The sequence below is a fragment of the Amphiura filiformis genome, chromosome 5 (genome assembly GCF_039555335.1).
Source record: "Amphiura filiformis chromosome 5, Afil_fr2py, whole genome shotgun sequence".
NCBI classification, from domain to species: Eukaryota; Metazoa; Echinodermata; class Ophiuroidea; order Amphilepidida; family Amphiuridae; genus Amphiura; species Amphiura filiformis.
The window spans coordinates 39,497,422-39,521,207 of record NC_092632.1 but is presented as its reverse complement, the minus strand read 5'-3'; the positions used below and the strand labels follow the sequence as shown (position 1 = coordinate 39,521,207).

At 38.4% G+C, this 23,786-nt stretch overlaps 1 protein-coding gene across 1 annotated transcript; it reads left to right on the top strand.

The window, feature by feature from the left end:
- The first annotated feature begins 13,886 nt into the window (after positions 1–13,886).
- On the top strand, positions 13,887–17,505 carry LOC140152181 (craniofacial development protein 2-like). The gene is made up of 2 exons (XM_072174482.1): positions 13,887–13,907; positions 16,963–17,505. The coding sequence occupies exons 1-2, from the start codon at positions 13,887–13,889 to the stop codon at positions 17,503–17,505; spliced, it is 564 nt and encodes a 187-aa protein (XP_072030583.1).
- The last annotated feature ends 6,281 nt before the right edge of the window (positions 17,506–23,786 follow it).

Below are 23,786 nucleotides of genomic sequence, written 5' to 3'. Positions count from 1 at the left end.
TAGCCTACATTTGACCAACTATTTGCCCGGGCTATTTGCCCACACCGTGTACGAATATATTCCAAACATGGCGCTGCATTCACATTACACTAACGACAAGGTTATACTAAGATGTGTAAGACTTTCTGACACTATATTCACGGTTTTTCTAATGGCTATTGGCTTTGGCCAAAATAACAGGGGGTCTTTTCAGCACTTGCTGACAGCTTAAATCCGCCACTGGTCCTAATCCAAAATCCCCCTGAAGTTTTAAATATGACACGTTTAAGCTCACTTTGGACCCCTACGAAGCGAAGCTGAGGGCATAGTCATGGTTTTGACATCACCGAGGGCCTATAATTTTAAACTGTGCCCCGAATATTAAGCAGTCAATATTTGTTTTATATACCGAATAATATAGATTCTTCTCATTTGATTGGTTAAAAGATTTCCTGACTGACAAGGCCTACAAGCTTTTAACTGCATAGGCCTTAGGCTTAAATGCACACAGTGCATGCAAGAGCAAGGGTGCAGAATTTGGACCGATATATATCTACCGATTTCATATCCAGAACAACCCTACCGTTTCTGTGCTAACATCACACACTGCCGAGTCTCCAGGTCGTCGTAATTTGTCTAAAAAGTGACATTTGGCAGGTATAAATCCTTGACATGTAACAGATTGTAAACAATCACTGCACTCACTACGGCGGCCGGTGAAAGATCGTCGTCTGCAAGGAGAGGTCAAATTCATCGCGAACTGTGACCGCTAGTCTCTTTTACAACACTGTAATCAACGCCGACCGTATAGTGGGTGCGTAATGTATACGAACGACCTGTGTATTCGGGGTTGCGACTATTCAATTATTTATCGGGCACAGTTGAATCTATGCCCCGGGCATAGTTGCTTATGACGTCATCTTGAGACAAGAAAGGGGGCACAGCTATTTTAATGACACCACTTTTAACAAATCAGATGAGAGGAATCTATATAATATATGAGGTATATAATATAGACTATAGAAAGCGACACAATTTAGATTTTTTATTTTGAGATACCCTGTAACATGAAGGTCACTGTACAGAGGTTGAATCCAGATATTTAGTAGCAGAATGGTCGACTGCAGATAGGCTGCTATGTCCAAAGTGCATTCATGATGCTGGGAGTGGTACTATCACATATTAAGGGACTGGTCAATATTTATACCAAGGGAATATAATTTATTCCAGGAAATAAAGGGGAATTGTTTATATTTCCAGGTACAACACTAAATATGGTGTGATCTGTGAAAACAGATGATGACATTTTTAATTTTGAGTTTTGTAGACAAAAACATAGATATTTAGAACTCTTTTTGTTGCACAGGAACTCTATGCCCAGTACCAGTTCTCATCGTATCCTGTTTGTAAAACGTTCTTGAAGGGTGAATTATATATGTGAGAAAGATAATATTAAGAGGTAGGCCTATAATGCTGTCTCTTGTACACTAGGTTGTCAAATAGTTGCTTGGTTAAATAGTCATGAAAGTGCACAGAGGCCAGGAGATGTAGCAGAGACAATTACCCTCTGTTATGTAACAAGGCATCTCATTGGTCCTGCTGTTTTACGTCACAATGGCTGAGTTCTCAGTTCATTGACTCTTATCTGTATTAATGTTATTGCCAACAAACATTTTTTACCATTTAAATTTTGTAACTTTGTCTTGCAGAGATTCGGCTCAATTTATAAACTGGCAATGATTTATGTGTACTTACTTTCACGTACTTGCCCTACATCATGAACAGTAAGTGTACTGCCCTTTGCTAAACTAAACTAAACACAATACTTCTATTGTGCTTGTACTAGGTAGTTTTTAAAGCTTTCCCTAAAAATAAGTACATCGGGCATATTATAATACGCCGATTCGGCTAGATGTTTTCGAAACCTTGTTTTGAGGACACTTGTTTATAATGCTTATCTATGTTTTTAACGTGTTCCTTATTAACGTAACTGCATCCCATAGGCCAGCGACAGCAGTTTTATTTCAAAGACCTTGTTTATAATTATTTTAGCCTGCGGCTACTTGGCAAAATTGAATTATTGTCAACACACAGCACTCCAGGAGCATAAGGACTAACCCAAAATCCTGAAGCACTATAAACGTCCGGTTCTTACTCCACATCGCAGTGCGATGCGATGCTGCGATGCTATAAAAAATGAAATTTGAGCCAGGTTTTTAAGAGCTCGGCGGTGAAAATTCTCATCACGCGGTGGAAATTTCGGTCCGCGATGGAGTTGGATTTTGTTCAACCTTATAGCATCGCGCTGCGATATCGCAGCCGTGCACGCTTGTGATTGGCTGCTGGAAAATCAAGGTCGGCAGAATGACCTTAAAAGGAGATGCAGACCCCACATGCTTTTAAAACATCGCAACATCGCTCGATGAAATTAAAATGTACATTTTAATTTCATCGCGCGATGCTGCGATGTTTTAAAAGCATCACAGCATCGCATCGCGCTGCGATGTGGAGTTAAGAATCGGACTTAATGAATTAAAATGTACATTTTAATTTCATGGCACGATGTTGCGATGTTTTAAAAGCATGTGGGGTCTGCATCTCCTTTTAAGGTCATTCTACCGACCTTGATTTTCCAGCAGCTAATCAGAAGCGTGCACGGCTGCGATATCGCAGCGCGATGCGAAAAAGTTGAACATTCTTCAACTCCATCGCGGACCTAAATTTCCGCCGCGCGATGAGAATTTTCACCGCTGAGCTCGTAAAACCTGGCTCAGATTACAGTTTTATAGCATCGCAGCATCGCATCGCGCTGCGATGTGGAGTCAGAATCGGACTTAAGGATTCTTGCATGCATTCTTAAAATCAATTGAAGTGCAGTGCAGTTGGTCCAGTGTAGTCTCAAGTCCGATGTACACTCCACTTCGCGACCGCGATTTCGCAGGCCGCGCAGCGAAGTTTCTATATGAAAGCACAGAGCTGGCAACAATTCTTTGCGATACTTGGCGATATTTTGATGCACTCAGTATACATGAATGCCTTCGCGTGAAAGCTGCAAATTAATTTTTCATCACAGCTTCTTGCGAAGTGGTGAAGTGGAGTATACATCGAACTTAAAGCCCGGTCCTGAATCCACATCGCAGCGCGATGCGATGCTGCGATGCTATAAGCTCAGCGGTGAAAATTCTCATCGCGCGGTGGAAATTGCGGTCCGCGATAGAGTTGAACAATGTTCAACTTTTCGCATCGCGCTGCGATATCGCAGCCGTGCACGATTCTGATTGGCTGCTGGAAAATCAAGGTCGGTAGAATGACCTTAAAAGGAGATGCAGACCCACATGCTTTTCAAACATCGCAGCATCGCGCGATGAAATTAAAATGTACATTTTAATTTCATCGCGCGAGGCTGCGATGTTTGAAAAGCATCGCAGCATCGCATCGCACTGTGAAGTGGAGTCAGGATCGGGCTTAATGCAGTGTGGTTCAGTGAGGTGAAATGATAAGCCTTTTCTGCAAGTCATTAGTTTCTGCGACTATAACTGGCACGCATCGTTTTACGGCTCATAATACGTCTCAACTCGCATAATACCATGCATAGAGTCCGTGTGTTTCAGTCGGTAAACTTTAAGCACCCCTCCTCCTCCCCCGAGAGGAGGGCGGAGCTCCGACGGAGCTAGGCATTGGAGCTCAAATAAAAACTCGACCATCGGTTCCGGACAGTAATGAGGTCAGGCGTCCTACCCTGGTTCACATGGCTGGTTGATATCGTCTAATCGTCCGCACAATACCATTTTCAAGTGGAGTGATTTCAAGTGGTTGTTATACAAATTAAGAACAATAGGAAGAATTGATTTTCCTTCCTGGACTTCTTCTTATTCATACATTCTTGAATATTCATAAAGCAAGTGACCTCTGACAACGGAACGGAACCGCCCGGAACCGGCGGGCAACCGGTGGTCGAGTTTTAATTTGATCCTTTGCTTAGAGTCCGTGTGGCTTGATCGGTATTCATTTTGGCCATAATTTTTCTGTTTTTTATCGTCCTATTTTCAAAATGCAACATTAGCATTTTGATGTCAACTCAACTTAATACTGTACTATGGTGCAACTATGATAAAATCACTTATTGCTAAATAATATCTATTTACGAGAAGTAATATATACAAACATTTCGTCAATAAAAATTATAGAGTTATTACCAATTATTGATCATTCTTGATGGTATTTCATCATACTAAGCAACAAAAAATACATTTGAAATTTCCATTTGAGTTTATCATCATTTGGGCCTGCCCAAGGACAATTAGTCTAATTGGAGATGGAGATAAATTTGATTTCCAATAGATATTGAGACTTAAATTGCTAATATACTGCCCACATACACTTCAATTTAATTACGATAGAGCTACCTATCTAACCAAGACTATTGGAAGAATTTATTTGTCTTCCTCTTAAAATTAGATTACAGCGTATAGTTGTCTGAGGTCACCGATCCTATTTGACGGGAAAGTGCTCCGGCTATAGTAAACTATTCCCTATCAAGATCTTCCACATTTAATTTCCTGCTTAAATTTCCGTATGATATTTTGCTCCTTCGAGGAATAGTACTCTTTCCCACAAATATTTTTAAAAGCTAAAAAAAAAAAAAAAGGTTTGTGCCAAAGCTTGCGATTTCAAAAAAAGAAAGAAATGCGGACATCTTTTTATTTCAAAAAAGTTTTTCCAGAAAAATTCGGCAAAATCAGATGTTATTTCTCAAAATACCATAAAAATACCAAATCGAAATGAAAAAAAAAATGCATTTCGCATTTATTTCCAAACCACTCGTGAGCTTTGAGACAAACCTTTTTTTTTTGGCCTTACGAATATCGTTTTGTACAGATGCAAGGGTCACACAGGACAACGTTTTGTAAGTACGACGTATTTTGTCCTAAATTATATTTAATTTGAAACCTTTCACGGTTGTTTTAATCTGACACTTCCGCTTTTTCTTAAAAAATCACAATAGGTTCATCTGACCTTTAATCAATTTTGAAAGGGCATCCAATATAGAATCACGTGGTAAAACATAACGTGGGATGGTGGTTTATCTCTGGAGTATATAAAAAAAAGCGCATTGATTTATAGTCCGCTATGCACAGGCAAAACTCCCAGACGTTGAGCCACAAGCTTCAACACACTTGACCACTACGACTCCACTTCATTCCATAAACCAAACAGCGGGACAATAATTAGCATTTAGTTCCTTGTCCAGGGAATTTCAAGCTAGCCCAATTTTGCCACGAGCGTACTTAACAACCGCCCGGGTTCGAACCCGCAACCTCTCGCACCATAGTCGAACGCCTTATCGATTGAGCTAACTTGACTGCTTGGTCAGCAGCCGCGATGTTTATTCCGTATATTCCATTATGGGATACTGTATATAATGCTTATCATGTTTAGTGACATCTTCTATACTAGATTGGATGTACTTGTATATTCCATTACCCACCTTCTATTTTATTTGGGTTATATCTTCATGTAATTTTACACGAAATTAGGGTTAGGGTTAGTTTAGGGTTAGGATTAGGGTTAGGGTTAGGGTTAGGGTTAGGGTTATGATTAGGATTAGGCTTAGGGTTAGGGTTAGGATTAAGATTAGCTTACACGAAATAATTACTTGAAGGATCACCAATATTTGATATTAGTCGTCCAGACATTGTTTAATTAAAGTGCACTATAAATAAAAGAAAATCATCACAAAGTCAGAAAACACATTTGGACAGCTACAGACAAAATGTGTATGCATATTTATATTTTCTGTAATAATATTATTATGATATTTGACAACATTGTAAAGGTTCAATAGATATAAATGTATTTTACTCCAACCATTCCCAGATGAATATTCCTAATGCCACCGCGTTCTGAAGTATTAAATCTGGATAAGATTTTCTTGGAATTTTACATGCGTGGATACGTGTATTTATTTTGACACACACGTCTGTCCATGCTTGTGTTCTTTGGCGAAATCGCAATCTTAGATCTTCAGACAAACTGTTTCTTTCTGTTCCTCGTTTACACATCATTTGGTGATCGAGCTTTCCCCACTGCTGCACCTAAACTTTGGTTGGTAGTCATGTTCTTGTATTTAATAATGTATCATGTACGGGGACTAAATTATATTGTTTTTTCTCATTGTATTCTAACATATTTACAGCGTCTTAGATTAGATTTATTTCTAGATAAATGGTGCTTTAAAAATGCTTATTTCTTATTATTCTAGTAAAAAAAAAAAAAAATAGAGACAATCATATAATTTAACGGGTTAGGCAATTTTAAATCGACTTTCGAAAAGTTTTTGATACATTCATTGATTTCTCAAAAAGTAAAAATCGCAGTTTAACAAATAACGGTTCAAATGAAAGCCATTATTGGGGGTTAATTGTTGTATCACTATGAAAGGCCTGACACCAATATAAACACTTCGGTGACCCAAGTTCATGGTCATTTCTGCTCACGCACTTTTTTTACAGATGGCCTGGAATTTCATATTTCGGTTTCAGCGAGTGCCCGAAAAAGGTGGTATGTTTTTGAAAAGCGTTTCCGCTTGGAATGTAGATAGATATTGTTGCTATTACTCTTCGCGATTTTAATTTATGCCCTCTTTAGCCGACAATTTTCAATGCATTTTACACAATAGATACGTCGCTTGCATAAATACCGCTATTTTTAACAGTATCGTTTTTGTTAACCAACATACCATCCAAATTAGTTCTCAAGACTTTGATGAAACCATAGATACCAAATCAGACTGCATGTGATGAACAGATTTTAAACTAGAATCAAAAGAACCAGCGTAGGCCCTCTCAAAATGTACTTTTTTAAAATATCGCGCTGTGATAAAAATGACTGCCTTTTCCTTGTTTTTTATAACAAGGAAAAGCTTTACTTACCTCAAACTTCACACGTAGTGTTGTCTCAGTGTCCGTTACTGGTTGGTATTATTCAGATTAAGCGATTTTCATGTTTTAGGCCTACTTAGCCTACATTTGACCAACTATTTGCCCGGGCTATTTGCCCACACCGTGTACGAATATATTCCAAACATGGCGCTGCATTCACATTACACTAACGACAAGGTTATACTAAGATGTGTAAGACTTTCTGACACTATATTCACGGTTTTTCTAATGGCTATTCAAACTTATGACAAATTTGGCTGGTTTGCGTTGTTCAATACCATTTCACCCTGATGTGACAGTGACGTCACATCCGGGGTCACGTCAGTATAAAGCTGGTTTCATACTACCCTGCCGCTTGCAATGAGCGGCGTGGCGCACGCGCATTGCAGACAATCGGACACAATCAAGGCTTGTCATTGGTTGAAACGCTCTGCCGCTTGCCGCAGTGGCAAGCGGCAGGAAAGTATGCTGGGGGCATTATACGAATTTTATTAAGCGCAGCATCACTCGCTGGAGTTCGATGGCGCTGGTGTACATACGCACGCGCTTAAAGACACCGCATAGATGCGCGAGCGAAACAGCTGTTCACAACGCGTTGACATCACTGCCACATCGGGGTGAAAAATGGTATAGGTAATAGATGACTATGAAACCTCACACTCGCCCCTCGATAAAGGTTGGCAATTGAAGCAGGCCTCAGTTTAGTTTAATGCGATGCGAGAGCAAGCGCCGCTCGGACTGTGAAGGTTTCTGGATACCGAATATGGGTTTAGATTAGGCCTATATCATGTCCTCTAGGCCATATAATTTATTTTTGGAAAGGAACGTCTAATCTCGGAGCCTATTCAATTGAGAAGGGACTGGATTTTGTCATAATTATATACAAATTAATACTTGTCGTCCATAACAAGAAAGAATGCCTCGCGATTTTTTTCATATCCAGCCATAGTATTTTAATTGATTAAACTGAACATGAAGATATATCTTTACTAGCTTCATGCACTAATTTGCAGACCCGCCCGGCCTTCTACATGTAGTGAGTACCACATTAGATTGTGTTTACAAGAAATAATAAGCGCTGCCTCCTCGAAATTTCTTATGGCAGCAGCTTTGATGATTAAATATTATCTACAACCCGCACCTGTGTTCAAGGCCTTTCTTTTATCTATTGACCTCAAAAGAAAGGATTAGAATGATCAGAATACCGTCCCTGACCCCTTTCCACACATTAATAATGAGTCGGTAAGGGAACGTGCTACCGTTATACTTCAGCGAGTACGTATGGCCGCTACACAGTTCAATGACCTTATTGTGATCTGGCGGGCATTTTAAAAGCACGGTCCCTGACTGCGTGGGCATATTTCCGGGCAAGGAACAATAGAGACCAATTGCCTGGCAATGACGTCACATATAATCCCAGTCTATAGTGTGATTAGAAAATTATAGGCTGGTGGTCACTTATAGTACGATCAGTACGAAAAGTCCAATGCGATTATTAATGTATTTTCTAAAATTAAAAGAACCACTTTTTAGCGGGAATTTTTGTAAGTTACACAGCTGAAGTTGTGAAAGGGTTGAAAGACTACAATATTACGGCATAAACAAGAATTTCTTTGTTTGGTCGTTATTCCTATAGGCTCATCCCTTAAAACATGGCAATAACTACCTCCTAATATCTATTTTCAGGACCATTACGAATTTTCATGATTTATACCAATCTTATTGCTGGTATTATTTCATTTTTAGCATGGACTATATCACCTGGCCTACCTGGGGTCATCCACGAAATTAAATTATTGTTATTCATATTGAATTATTTGCGACAGTCTTGCATGACTTATCGGTCTCACCATTCATTCGTGCAGTGTACTAACAAATAAAGGTCAGTATTTTCGATGTCACCTATTTGAGGCTCTTAACAATATAAAGCACTTAGCAACAGGATATAGCAACACTCTAACTTAGCTGCCAATATATAAATATTGTCATTTCTTGAAATGTTACGGGAAACCCGCGAGGACACGCAAACAGATGGTAATATGTGACCTGCTATATAATACGAGAATAAAGTCGCAGTTTGGTAGTTTCGAGACATCCTGTTTACTACTTTGGTGTTCTTTGTTTACCGCCCACCTGTTCAACCGGTATTGTATGTTTGTATATCCTTTGTGAATGGGGGAACTATAGGCCATTCACGGGTAGGACATACTACTGGCGTGTATAGGTGCACGGTAAACAAGTACATCAACTCAGTCAGACAGGATGTCTCGAAACTACCAATTTGCGACTTGAAGTTCATTTCGTGGTAGCGGGTCACATATGGCTCTATGTTGCATTTCTTCGGGTCATCAACGAATGTAATATCAGATCGCGTTATTTGCTACAGTTTTGCATTACTTATCTGTCCCATCATTCGTGCAGTATAGATGAGGTGACATGTGTTTACATTTGATACGCCCTCTGTTGGTCTGTGATCAAAACTGTCAGGCAAAAAACACTATAGTTTACATGGAAGAAGTTGATTTTTATTCATTAACTTTGGTTTCAAAGCAAATAATACAAAAATGGTATCAATCTTGTTTATAAATGCATCAAGCTATATATATACATAATATCACACAAAACTTCAAAGGTTTTTAAAAGTTGAGTTTTAAAGAGATTTATGTGGTCTGTCATAGACACTTCTGTGTTATTTTGCCTGCTTTGAAACAACAGAGGGCGGTCTGAATGTAAACATGTGACATCATAGGTCACCTCATCTATAATACTATCAATTAAAGTCAATCATTTCGATGTCACCTTTTTGAAATTCTCACTATTACAATATGAAGCCTTTAAGGAATTAGATAGCAACGTTTGGACAGTATTTTTAATGTATATCTTCAATAAAAGAAGGTCAAAATTTTCAAATGATGGAAGGCTTTTCCGCCCAGCTATATATACTCTAAGTACATATCATTAGATTTATAAAGTTAACTTCGACGACTGTTATATGTCAAAAATATCAATTTTTAATAATTTGCCATGAAATGTGTATTATATCGCGAATTTCACAAATTCAAATTAATTGATATCAGAAGAACATTCCTCGTATTCTGAATGCAATTCGATATGTCTGTTGTGCTCTCAGGTCCATCAAAAATACTGTGCAAACGTCGCTATCCGATTCCTTAACAAAAGAATAGCAACACCTTATCGTGTGAAGATACATACTTTCAATGTCATCTCAATTTTACAATGTGAAGCCCTTAGCAAAAGCATAGCAACTCCCTAACCTAGCTATCAATAGATAACTATTTTCATTTTTTCATATATTACGGGAAACCCGCAAAGAGACACAAACACATGTGGTTTTATATGTTCTATCAATATATATTTGATTACATGGTGTCATTTCATACGTCCCTTGAGCTCTACCTGTGGGCTGATACATTATTGTTTTAAGAAGCCCTTCAATTCATTTTACAATTCCACCTAGCACCGATTTTCCTAGAAAGTTATTGCGTCATATGCCACGATTAATCAACTCGTATTGCGGAATACGTTTTTTTAAACAAAATTGTAGTAGTAAGATCTACTGAAAACAAGACCGCAAAAGAAACGTTGAATTTGAAATTACATCCTCTTATGTCTCCAAACTTTGCAAAATGTTTCCTTCGATGTGCCTTGGGGAGGAAAGCAATGAAATGAAATCTATAATGTAACATTTTGAACCGAATCTAGGTAAAGTGATTAAATCCATTTCATGTTTCATTGACACTGCTACGGAAATAAAAATCGAGCAGAAGTACCACGAACTTCTACTTACTGATGTATTCACCTAGCAGAAATGTAAGAGTTCGTGTTTAAGGTTAATCATATAACGTGTGACAGATGCCAAGTGTGGAAGTCTAGCAGAATGTAGAGTTCGTGTAAATCATATAACAGGCGACAGACGCCAAGTGGAGACAATGACTATCATGGTAAAACATCTCAGGTAATACAGGGTGGAAAAGGGGGAAACCTGATGTCTAAAAATTTGAGTGTAAACTCGAAGGCTGTTTTGCTGTATGATAGTAGTGTAACTCTTACTGTGTAGGACTCATTTTAATATTCATTTTAATTTATAAACATGTCTTAATGTCTTATTTATTAGAGTGAACAATAGCCTATGAGGAGTGACACAGGTCAAGAACTTATATAGGCACTATAAAAGACAGCCACATGGGCCAATCAGTGGTTCACAGCAGCTTAGGAGCAAGGAGTGAAGGGCTGCACTTAAGTACCAGACATGTAAAATAAGGATGGTGCTCAGTTGTCAGATATATCTCCGATTACTCCATCTGTAGGCTATTCCAAGTATGAACTGCAGTGTGGATGAAGATCCTGCCAGTAGATATTGTTATAGAAACTGATACTGTGTGAGCATGACAAGGCAGGGACAAGCTGTAGCGGATAGCTCTTCTGACCGCGAATGGCTTTGGTAGAAGTGCCTTCATATTCAAGCTGGTGTAAACGGTTGCTCTGCCTTTGACATCAAGTTTATTTGCAACTCTCCTCAGACATGTCAGAACGCCCAGTTTCTGTCCTGTTCTAGATGAGACGTTAGAAATGTGCTTTGTCCAGGTCAGCTTTCTACAGACAACTACCCTGGTAAAACTTCTCAGGTAACACGGGTGGAAAAGGGGAAAGAGTGCAAACTCTTTGGCTGTATAGTATGATGTTAGATTAACTCTTACTGTGTTGTATCAAAGCGATGTGCAATTTAATTATTCAATTATTCAGGTTGTTGCATAATGGTCGGCTGCGGTGTGGACTCTGTCTGCAGGCTGTCTTAGAAGCCTGCTGACATTGCCGCACTGCAGCCGGCCAGCACAGATGCGCTTCTTTGGTGTGTTTCATATAATTATGATGTATTAGTTAAATCCATGATATGTAATTCATTTGTAAGTATTTCATTTGTATTTTGATGTATTTTGTTTGACCCCTGGGCCAGACTGGAAATCAGTGTGGACCACTGAGTTTGTTCCCCAGGCAAAATAAGATCTAATAAAATAAAATATAATAAAATAATACTCATTTTAATATTCATTTGAATTTATAAACATCACTCAATCTCTTGTCTAATAAGTAAATGCAAAATGTTTCCTTCGACGTGCCTTGGGGAGGAAAGAAAATAAATGAAATATATTATGTGACATTTTGAACCAAATCTGGGTAAACTGATTAAATCCATTTCATGTTTCATTGACACTGCTACGGAAATAAAATTTGAGCAGTACCTGAACTTCTACTTAACAAAATGATATGTATTCACGAAAAGTATAGAGTTCGTGTTTAAGGTAGATCATCTAATTATATAATGTGAACCGAATCTAGGCAAAGTGATTAATCCATTTCATGTTTCATTGACACTGCTATGGAAATGCAAATCGAGCAGAAGTACAACGAACTTTTACTTCGCAAATGATTTGTATTTACGTCCTAGCAGAATGTAGAGTTCGTGTTTAAGGTAAATCATATATAACATGTGACAGACGCCATGTGTAGACACTGTCGGGAAGCTGACAACTCCTCTGGTAAAACGTCTCAGGTAACACGGGGTGGAAAAGGGGGGAAAACCCGATGTCTAACAATTTGAGTGCAAAGTCTTAGGCTGTTGTACTGCTAGTCTACTGTAGTAGACCAGTTTAATTTATCATTCCCTAAATTAATCTCTCTGACCTGACCATGGAAAACTCATCATTCCTGTTCTGATTTAACAGCTCAGATATCCATGAGAAAACTGCAGGGCAGTCATTGGAGATGTGATGTGTTTCGTCATAGATTTTAAATGGTTTCATGCATGGAAACGTATGAATTGTTTATCAAAAAAAAAAAAGGAATGCAGCGCAGTCTATTGTACTGTATGATATTAGTTTAACCCTTACTGTGTAGTACTAATTTTAATATTCATTTGAATTTATAAACATCTCTTAATCTCTAGTAAGTAAATGCAAAATGTTTCCTTCGATGTGCCTTGGGGAGGAAAGAAATCAAATGAAATCTATAATGTGAACCGAATCTAGGTAAAGTGATTAAATCCATTTCATGTTTCATTGACACTGCTCCAGAAATGAAAATCGAGCACAAATAATTTGTATTCACGTCCTAGAATATAGAGTTCGTGTTTTAGGTAAATCATATAACAGGTGATAGACGTCAGTGTAGTCACTAACAGGGGACAGAAAACTACCCTGGTAAAACTTCTTAGGTAACTAACATACAGTAGAAAAGGGGGACAGAAAACCTGATGTCTAAAAATGTGAGTGCAAACTCGTTGGCTGTTTTTTTTTATAATCAATGATATCGAACTGAAAATGTAGTTTAATTTCTTCCCGGGGTATCATTACATCATGATTGTTATATTTACCTCTTACAATATATTGTGTATGTATTTCAAAACTCGGACATTAATCCAGACTTTACCGTTCTATAAGCATATTCATCATGCTTATGCTTTCAATACCTCGTATAACACACACTACTATAACACCTAGCATTCAACTTGATCTTTCACACATGTACTGTAAAGCTATAAAAACAAAATGCATAACTTTTCTCTTAACAATACCATTATCTTTATAAATACGGTACAATTTTTCAAAATTAAATTACTTCTTGCAATGCGCTAATTAGCATAAAAAGCAAATAAATCTTTTTATCTTTTAATCTTTTATCTTTTCGCCATTCCAATTGTACTTTAAAAATGTAACATATAATACATAATTCTTCTGTGACATTGTTACAGAAGAACAGTTCCGCGAGATACTATCGCTGGACTTAGAACATCTACCGGTGTCTTGTTATTAGTGCCTTCACTTGGAGACGGAATATTTGGACTTGTTTCTCTTGCAGTACATTCCCTTGGACCTGATCTTTGAAACGGCGTTAGTGGCAAATCACTCTCTGTAGCTGGTAGCAAATTGCTTTGAGTAGCCTGTCGCGATGGCATCACCTCTCCTCGCCGTAAGTGATCTACATGTCGTTTCCATACTCTTCCATCCGTAAGCGTCACAATGTACGACTTGAAGAAATGAAGTGAAATCTATATTGTGACATTTTGAACCAAATATAGGTAAAGTGATTAAATCCATTGTATGTTTCATTGACACTGCTACGGAAATAAATATAAAAAAGAATTGAGCAGTACCTGAACTTCTACTTGACAAATGATTCGTATTCACGAACATGTAGAGTTCGTGTTTAAGGTAAATCATCTAATGTATAATGTGAACCGAATCTAGGTAAAGTGATTAAATCCATTTCATGTTTCATTGCCTCTGCTGAGGAAATGAAAATCGAGCAGAAGTATCTGAACTTCTACTTGACAAATGATTCACGTCCTAGCAGAATGTAGAGTTCGTGTTTAAGGTAAATCATATAGCTTATACATATATATATATATATATATATATATATATATATATATATATATATTACAGGTGGCAGATGTTATATGCCCGGGCCATATGTAGCCACTGTCGAGGCACAGAAAAAGTCCTAGCAGAATGTAGAGTTCGTGTTTAAGGTAAATCATAAAACAAGATGACAGACGCCATGTGTAGACTCTGCCAGGGAATAGAAAACTCCCCTGGTAAAACGCGTCAGGTAACACGGGGTGGAAAAGGGGGAATGAAAATCTGATGTCTAAAGTCTAAATATTTGAGTGCAAACTCGTTGGCTGTTTTACTTATGATATTAGTCTTAATGTGTAGTACTCATTTTAATATTAGAATTTATAAACATTTCTTGCATATGCCTGGTAAGTATTTGTTAAGAACAGCAGATATGGCAAGTATGCATTCGTAATTCACAATTGTTCAAAATTGTGAACATAGACTCACAATATTATCATACGTCGTAATTATGGAGCTCAGATTCTGCATTACTCAAGTTGAAATGCAACAAAAACTTCTATGCGCAATATAATATATAGCCTGCAACTTAATCTTTATACAGGGTGTCCCAGAAAAAATTACCGGGCGAATAAATTTGAACGTTAGTCAAGAAATAGACATCTTTTTATACGTTTTTATACATTTTATACGCTAATTTTACTAGAATCGGTTGGCTGATTGCGAAGAAATGAGCGGTTACATAACGCATGCGTCAATTCATTTCATTCCAAGTTTGAAAGAAACTTAAAGATCATTCAACACAATGCGCAATAGTGATTAACTCTCATTGGGCTTCATATTTTGTTCGGTGAAATCCTTTCCGTTCTTTTCAAACAATCTGTTTCTTGCAAAAGATTTAATTAGATTTTGTTCAAATTTGAAAACCTACAATAGTGAAAATGAATGCTTGCATGTAAGATGATGCTCGGTACTTGTAAATATCTTTTTTTCGTTAATGTTGATATAAATGTTGCATAAAGAATTCCAACTGGCTAAAACTAAATTTCTCACACACTTTAATATTTTTTTGAAAATGCAAAGTTTAAATCTTTTAAAACTTCAACATTAATGTTGCATAGTATCAAAAATCACACGTAAAGCTGTAAGGACTTGATCATTGCCATTCTGGACTTAAATGTTATTTAGAAAGTTAAAATAAAACATATTTGCACAACCTAAAGAATTAAAGTTGGAAAGCTTCCAATTACAGAAATCAAAGTTTTCTCGGACAAACTGTTATTCATCTTTAGTGAAAGTATGAATAACATAACACCGTTGGATTATAAAATAGATAATGTGGACTAAATTTAATGATACACACACTTTAGGAAGCGGTGAGCGAGTATGAAAAATCACCTGTTGATCAAACTTGGAATGAACTGCATTGATGAGCGCATTATATAATCGTTAATTTCTTCGCAACCAGGCAAACGAATCAAATAAAATTTTCGTATGTGATGCACAATAAAATAGGCTATGCGCTACATTTTAAATTTTTTGATTCTGATGTCTATTTCTTAACTTACGTTCATTTGTATTCACTCGGTAATTTTTTCTGGGACACCCTGTACACACACTTCTATCAAATCAAAAAAGAAAATACATACTTTCTACTGTCAACAATATGTATATCTTACGCATAATACGCATACTTCAATGTATTTCAATATTATCTATAAAAGGCGTTTAAATCTTCTTTAACCCCAAACACAATCCAACCTTTCCATTTCTTGCAAAATCAAAGTATTTTAAGCACATTTCCGCGAAAGTAAGAACAATCTGTAGTTAAAATAGCAAAAACACTTTCGTGGGATGCAAACTGCAAAGTAATCTCTTTCCGCTTCTCACAATACCATTTATATGTACTTTAAAGCCTGAATAACAATGATGCAAAATATTTTTGCAGCATTACCATACAAATGTACAATGTACACACTTATCCATTATCACTCAAAAAAGAGTGTTGGTGTCCTTTGGACACAGGATGTTGTGATGCGTCTAGTGCTTTAGCGAGGTAGATTAGTTTAGCATGTAGTTTAGTGCTTGCAATTTCTGCCGCTGGCTAGCCGTAAGGTGAAAAGGGAAGCAGATTGAGTAAACCTTCCCCTGCCAGTACATAGCCTCTCCTACATCAAGACTCTTACAGTGCCTCCCAGCGACAACACACGGTAACTGGGTACCCCACGGACCCAGGCAAAACTGTAAGGATCTCGGAGCAGCATTGGGCCCCAGAGATGCGGCGTGCAGGCCCACCGGCGTGTGGACACGCCCTGGCGCCCATCAACCAAGCCCCAGCTATGGGTCAAATAGCTCCACCTATGGGTAAATAGGCGGAGAGACTGGTTTCGTAGCCCAGTAAAGCCATCAGTCTAGGAGTTGGAGCTCTGATATAAAGTCCCCCTTCCAACCCACATTGGGCCAGTGTGGAAGGGTAGGCCCAACTAACCAGCATGACAGACACAAGAAGGCAAAGGCCCCAGTCCCCAGCAGCTCATTTGCTCCGGACCAAGGTGGCGGTTCGTCAAAGCAAGGAGTAGGGGGTGCTAAGAATCCCTGGGTAAGAACAGGCCACCAATGGAATTTGACCATTGCAACATAATTATAATGTGAGATCACTGTTGCAGGAAGAAAGACTAGTGGAGTTGGAAGAAGAACTAGAAGGGGTAAAATGGGACATCATCGGATTGGGTGAAGTCAGAAGACGAGGAGAAGATTTCACAGAGTTAAAGAGTGGCCACCATTTTTACCACATTGGAACCAAGGACAAAAGTGAAGCAGGGGTCGGCTTCCTGATACACAAAAGCATCGCAGGATATATAACTGAGGTCAAAGGTATAAATGAACGCCTAGCTCAGCTGACAGTAAAAATAAACAAGAGATACAAGATAAAAGTTATTCAAGTCTACGCTCCAACCTCAACACACAATGATGAAGAGGTGGACAAACTCTATGAGGAAATAACTGAACTACTAAAGAACAGCAAGACTCAATTCACAATAGTAATGGGTGACTTTAATGCCAAAGTTGGAAAAAGAGAGGATGGAGAAGAGTGCACAATTGGTAAATTTGGGAGTGGAGAACGAAATGATAGGGGTGACCGACTCATCGAATTCTCAATCAGTAACAAGCTGAAAATAATGAACACATTTCAAAAAGCCAGCAAGTAGGAAATGGACCTGGAGAAGCCCAGATGGAAGCACAAAGAATGAAATTGACTTCATTCTCACAGACAGTCCACACATCATTCAAGACGTAAAGACAGTCAACAAAGTGAACGTAGGTAGTGACCACAGGATGGTAATGAGCAAGTTAAAAATCAACACCAGACTAGAGAGACATAAATTACTAAGACCAAAGCAGAGCAGCATCAACCTAGAGAAGTTGCAGGAAAAGAGAATAGAATTCCAACTGCAGCTGCAAAACCAGTTCCAACTTTTGGCAGATGAATGTCCAGAAGAGAGGACTCTAGAATTATGGAATGACCAGATAGTGGAAACAACACAAAAACTGGCCATGGATATTGCAGGAAAGAAACCAAAGACTCGAGAAACAAAGATATCAGATTCGACCAGAACACTCATGGAGAAGAGAAGATCGATGAAAGCAGAGGGAACAAACATACAGCGGGTTGAATATACAGAAACCTGCAAGACAATCAGGAAAAAGCTACGGGAAGATATACGGAGCTACAACACCAAGATGATCAAATCCACAATTGAGGAAAACAAAAGTCTGAAGAAAACATATAAGAAACTAGCGCAGGGGAAACAGAAAATTACAAGCCTCCTCGATAGTAATGGGCAAGAAATCACAGACCAAGACGAAATTCTGAAAAGGATAGAAGAATTCTATGAACAACTATATGCCAGTGACACAGAAACAGATGAACCAGGAGAACCACAAGAAGAAATACCCAATGTCACAAATTGGGAGGTACAGCATGCTGTAAACCAAATGAAGAGAGGAAAGTCTCCTGGACCAGACAATGTGCTCATCGACACAATCAAAGAAGGAGGGGACATCATAACCAAAGAACTAGCAAAGCTGTATACAACATGTATGCAAAAAGGGAGAGTGCCACATCAGTGGAAAGAAGCCACTATGATCATTTTGCACAAGAAGGGGGACAAGCGAGACCTAAAGAACTATAGACCCATCAGTCTCCTCTCAAACTTGTACAAGCTGTACACAAGGTTACTAACAAACCGACTTGAAATCATCCTAGACGGAAATCAACCAAGAGAACAGGCAGGCTTCAGGAAAGGGTTTTCAACCATGGATCACATCCACACCATCAACCAACTAAAGGAGAAATGCCAGGAGTACAACATTCCGCTCTGCGTAGCTTTTATAGATTACGAGAAGGCATTTGATTCTGTTGAAACCAGTTCAGTCCTGAATGCACTCAAAGAACAAGGAATCAACAATGCATACCTGAAGATCTTCAAAGACATCTACTCAGATTGCTACAACACAGTCAAAATGCACAAAGACAGTGACAGAATTATGATAAAGAAGGGCGTGCGTCAGGGGGACACTATCTCACCGAAGCTTTTTACAGCCACCCTAGAAGGAATTTTCAAAACACTCGACTGGAGCAAGAAAGGAATCAACATAAACGGTGAGCACATGAGCCACTTACGCTTTGCAGATGACATTGTCACAATATCAAGCAACTTAAATGAACTTGAGACAATGCTGCAAGAGTTGGATGAGGCAAGCAGGGTAACCGGATTAAAAATGAATATGAAGAAAACAAAGGTCATGAAAGGATTAGAAACAGTCCCAAAGACAGTGAAAGTAAAAGGGGTTGAAATTGAGCAGGTCGAGGAATATGTATATCTTGGACAACGCTTCTCTCTTCGAGACAAAAACCAAGACTCTGAAATTCGAAGGAGAATTAAAGCCGGGTGGCAAGCTTTTGGAAGATACAGCACCATCATGAAAGGCAATCTTCCAATATGCCTTAAACGAAAGGTCTACAACCAATGCATCCTCCCAGCTATTTCATATGGGGCAGAATCATGGACCTTAACATCAAAAATGGAAAGAAAACTAGCAGCAGCCCAGCACAACATGGAGAGAAGTATATTAAACATCACCTACAAGGACAGGAAAACAAACAAATGGATCAGGGAGCAGACCCAAGTTCAAGACATCTTGGAAACCATCAAAAGCAGAAAATGGACCTGGGCCGGCCATATCAGCCGCAGACAAGACAATCGTTGGAGCTCAACACTCACACATTGGACACCGTATGGGAGGAAGCGTAATAGAGGACGCCAACGGAAGCGATGGAGGACGAGCTGCAAAACTACTGGGGAGAAGTGAACTGGTACCAACAAGCACAAAACAGAGACACATGGAGACATCATGCTGAGGCCTTCATCCTGCAGTGGATTGATAATGGCTGAAAAAGTAAAAGTAAAAGTAAAGCCTGAATAACAATGATGCAAAATATTTTTGCAGCATTACCATACAAATGTACAATGTACACACTTATCCATTATCACTCAAAAAAGAGTGCAATCTATACACAATGCTGTTAAGGTTTGACCAACATAATGATGTACTATAATACCATGACGTCATTGCCCTAAACAATTTCGACGCGGGAATTTTGAATATTGCGTGTTGAGAGCCGGCAATTTTTACTCGTTTTCATGGTCAATATGAGTTTGTTTAAAATAAAATCATGTGATTCGTGCTTTATAATTATTTTTCTAACATACTCGTATAAGGCATAATGTAGCAATTCAATATTTCAAATTCTCTCAATATGCGGGGGATGGGGTGTGTGTGTTATCAGTTTTTTAAATTCAATCATGACTGAAATAGTAAACAGGGGTTTCTATTATTGGTAATTCGTTCAAAATATTTCTGAACACGTTTTAAATCAAACATTATCAACATCTGAGAGAAAATCAACCATCATTTTTCAAATGAGATAAAAAGGAGGTGGTGTGCACTTTGAATTCTAACGAATTGCCACAGTTTTATCTACTTGGTGATTTATTGTTATTGCCACTTAGCTGAACAGGAAGTACCAGCATTAACTCCGGCATTAAATTTTTTTTTTTAATTCGTAGCTTTTATAAGCTAAAGCTGACTTTATACTCCATCGCTGAGCGACGCGCGAATGGTATTTGACCAATGGGGTGGCTCGCTTTTCCAAACGTAACTTAATGCGCGCTACCTCATTGGCTAGAAACTAATCGCCCGTCGCTTAGCGATGTAGTATACACTTAGCTTAAGTCACACCGTAGCGATTGCGAAACATTTTGAAACATACCGGATTCGTTATTTTATTGAGCAATTGTCTTTAATCATGTTAATAATGCATAATTACATACAGTCGCTAATTTAACCTGCATAAACGAATTGGCTGGCTTACAACATTTAGTCTGCTTAGTGCCAGAAGTGCGTAAGTGAAATAGCTATCATCATGTGTTAAATGAGTACAATAAACTGTGGGGAAATTGCCCAATGTTTACAGGACAGCTATTTTTACTTACCCATTTCTGTGACTGCTTAGTACCAGAAGTGGGTAAGGTGAAATAACTGTTAATTAAGTGTTGGATTAATACAATATATTTGGAGGTCAACGAACCGACTGAACTTGATATTACTACTATGCTATAGCTATGATTTTAATCAATTATTACTACGGGACAAAAGTTTGGAATATTTTTTTTTTTGGCATAGCCCTGTTTTTAAATGCAGACTTCTTACCATCAATGACCCGTCAGCCATTCAAAATGGATCACGGGTGTCTGGCAAGGTCTTATGTACCATTCCATATCACACAGTACGTAATGTAGGACAATGGCTTCTTATGCCTGACCAATGATCTATCGGGCATCCTTTTCGCAGTTATTTTAGCAACATGATTCCTAAGGTAACATTGGCTTTTGCATTACCGTGTGAAGAAACCAGCTTTACTTTGTTGTATCTATCTGTTGTATACGATATTTCTGATCATGGGGTGCGAGTTGAGCGCAGATTTATACGCCCGCGTCATTGACTTACGTAATCGCGGCAACAAACAGAAGGATATTGGCCCGGGATATTGGTGCCGCTTTAGGAATTACATAGGGTGCAGTTACTCAAATTTTGAAGAGACGTCGAGAGACCGGAACTACTACACCTAGATCAAGATCAGGTCGGCCTCGAAAGACAACCGCCAGAGAAGACCGATCTCACCTGAGACTTTGCCGTGGTGCGCACGAAGCCTGCATCTCAGCTAAGAACAGAATGGCTGAGGTCCATAAACTCGCCTGTTACCAAGAAACTTGTGAACAACAGACTGGTTAGTGCAGGTTTTTGCACAAGACGACAAATAAGAAAGCCGATACGTTTGCAAAGACATCGGCATGCGCGCTTGCTTTGGTCACAGAGACATAGGAATTTGACAATAGGCCACTGGCGTAATGTGATCTTCAGTGACGAGGCCCGGTTCCTCCTCTACAGACAAGATGGTCGATTCAAGGCCCGAACACAGGTTGGTCAAGCCCTGCCTGAGGATTGTATGCTGCGTAGAGTCCAGGGAGGTGGTGGTGGAATCACAGTATGGGGAACATTTCACAGTAGGTCGATATCACACATCTACATGCTGGAAGATCATCGGAACCAGGACCAATACCTGCATGTTCTTGATATAGTTATGCTTCAGGCTGTTTGCAAGAAGAGACTTCGGGAGCAATTTCGGAATCCAAGATGACAACACATTGGCACACAGAGCCGTACGCGTTAGGGAATTCCTTGAAAATGAGAATGAAAAACACCTGGAATGGTCGGCTTTGAGCCCGGATATGAACCCTATAGAGAACGTATGGGCAGAAGTATCCCGCAGGTTAGGTAACACGGACAACCAACCAATCACCCTGCACGAACTTTGACACGCCCTCATTGCTTGCTAGCGAGATATTCCACAAGGAACCATGGCAAACCTGGTCGAGGGAATGTCACGTCGCGAACATGACCTTGAGTTGGCAAGGGGTGGACACACCAAATATTGAGTTGTGTTTTCTCAAGCAAGAGACTATTATGAATATGTCACAGTGAGTGTTTAAGTTTTTGTTTAAACAATAAAGTTTTGCTAGCGTCTTTAATCTCATTTTCATTTTGTGATATAAATATATTGCCAAAAAGTATTGCGATTGTGTGATCCTTCCATTGTAATGCGCTTCCTCGGGTAATTCTTTGTTTAATTGACCAACTGTGTGATGTATACATCAAAGAACATTTGTATCTTTCAATTAAATTCAACTCAGAACTGCTCCAGAATAATAAACCTGTTCCTAATATGATTGAAAACTGTATTTGATACAAAAATACAAATATTCCAAACTTTTGTCCATGACTGTAATATCAATGAATAGGAAATAATCTTTAACTCTTGTGTATATTCTTTGCAATTATTGTAAGGTTTATTGACAAATGTAAGAACGCGACATTGCTGTTAGTCAAAATTATTCTTCAATAAAACTATTAAGTCTTCATAGAATTGTATTCACTTGTTGAAAATTCTGGAATCTGGAAAAACAACACAAAAAGTTATTTACATCGGAGTTTATCATAATTTGGGCGCAGCCAAGGACAGGTTATTGAATTGAACAGGAGATCAATTCAAATGATTTCCAGCAAATATGGAGACTTTAATTAGTGTTTATGTTGCCCACATAAATTCAATTTAAATGCAAAAGAGCTAGCCGTCTATAGTCCGTATACCATTATTAAGTCATTAAAGTAAAATCAAATTTTGAGATTTTCTCAAAAACCTTTGATTTTTGCAGGAACCTGTTATGCTAGTTGGATTCCTTGCATCATTTCCTTGCATCAAATACTTTTATATACTTCTCATCATTTCATTTAGTGATGCAATAAAAAAACAATATGTAAATTACTGACTCAAGGAAGGTATACAGACTATAACCAGGAGCAGATGAAGGATATATTTGTCGTCCTTTTACTTAATTATCTGAGGTCACCGATATACTTGTAATAATATGAAAGAATAAGTGATTGAAATACTCTGAATTTTTGATCACAGCTCACCGAGAGCGCTTTGGTAGACATTGCCGTCGTCAAAATATTACCTTTAATGAAAGTATAGTGAAATCCACTAAATGTAAGTCATATTTCACAAAATGTACCATCTATAATGGAAAACAATACCATAAAAGTCCATCTAATGGAAAACAATATATCCCTAAAATTAAGAAAGCACATTTTGAACCACCGTTATCATGCTTATTGTCTTGTCTATCTATTGATATTTTTTGTGATATTATGATTAATGACATTTGCAAACAGTTCTGGCGGCGAGATGTTCTAAAGGTTTGACCGGAAGTGACGTCAATATCTGCAGGTTGTTTCAGTAACGTTTGTCAACATAAATACATAATGCGAACTGCCATCACGAAATGAGCGTAAAGTCGCAAGTTGG

Coding starts and splice junctions, on each gene's coding strand:
- LOC140152181 (XM_072174482.1), top strand. CDS start 13,887: ATGGCATCACCTCTCCTCGCC. Junction 13,908..16,962: donor TGGCATCACCTCTCCTCGCC/GTAAGTGATCTA, acceptor TCACTGTTGCAG/GAAGAAAGACTAGTGGAGTT.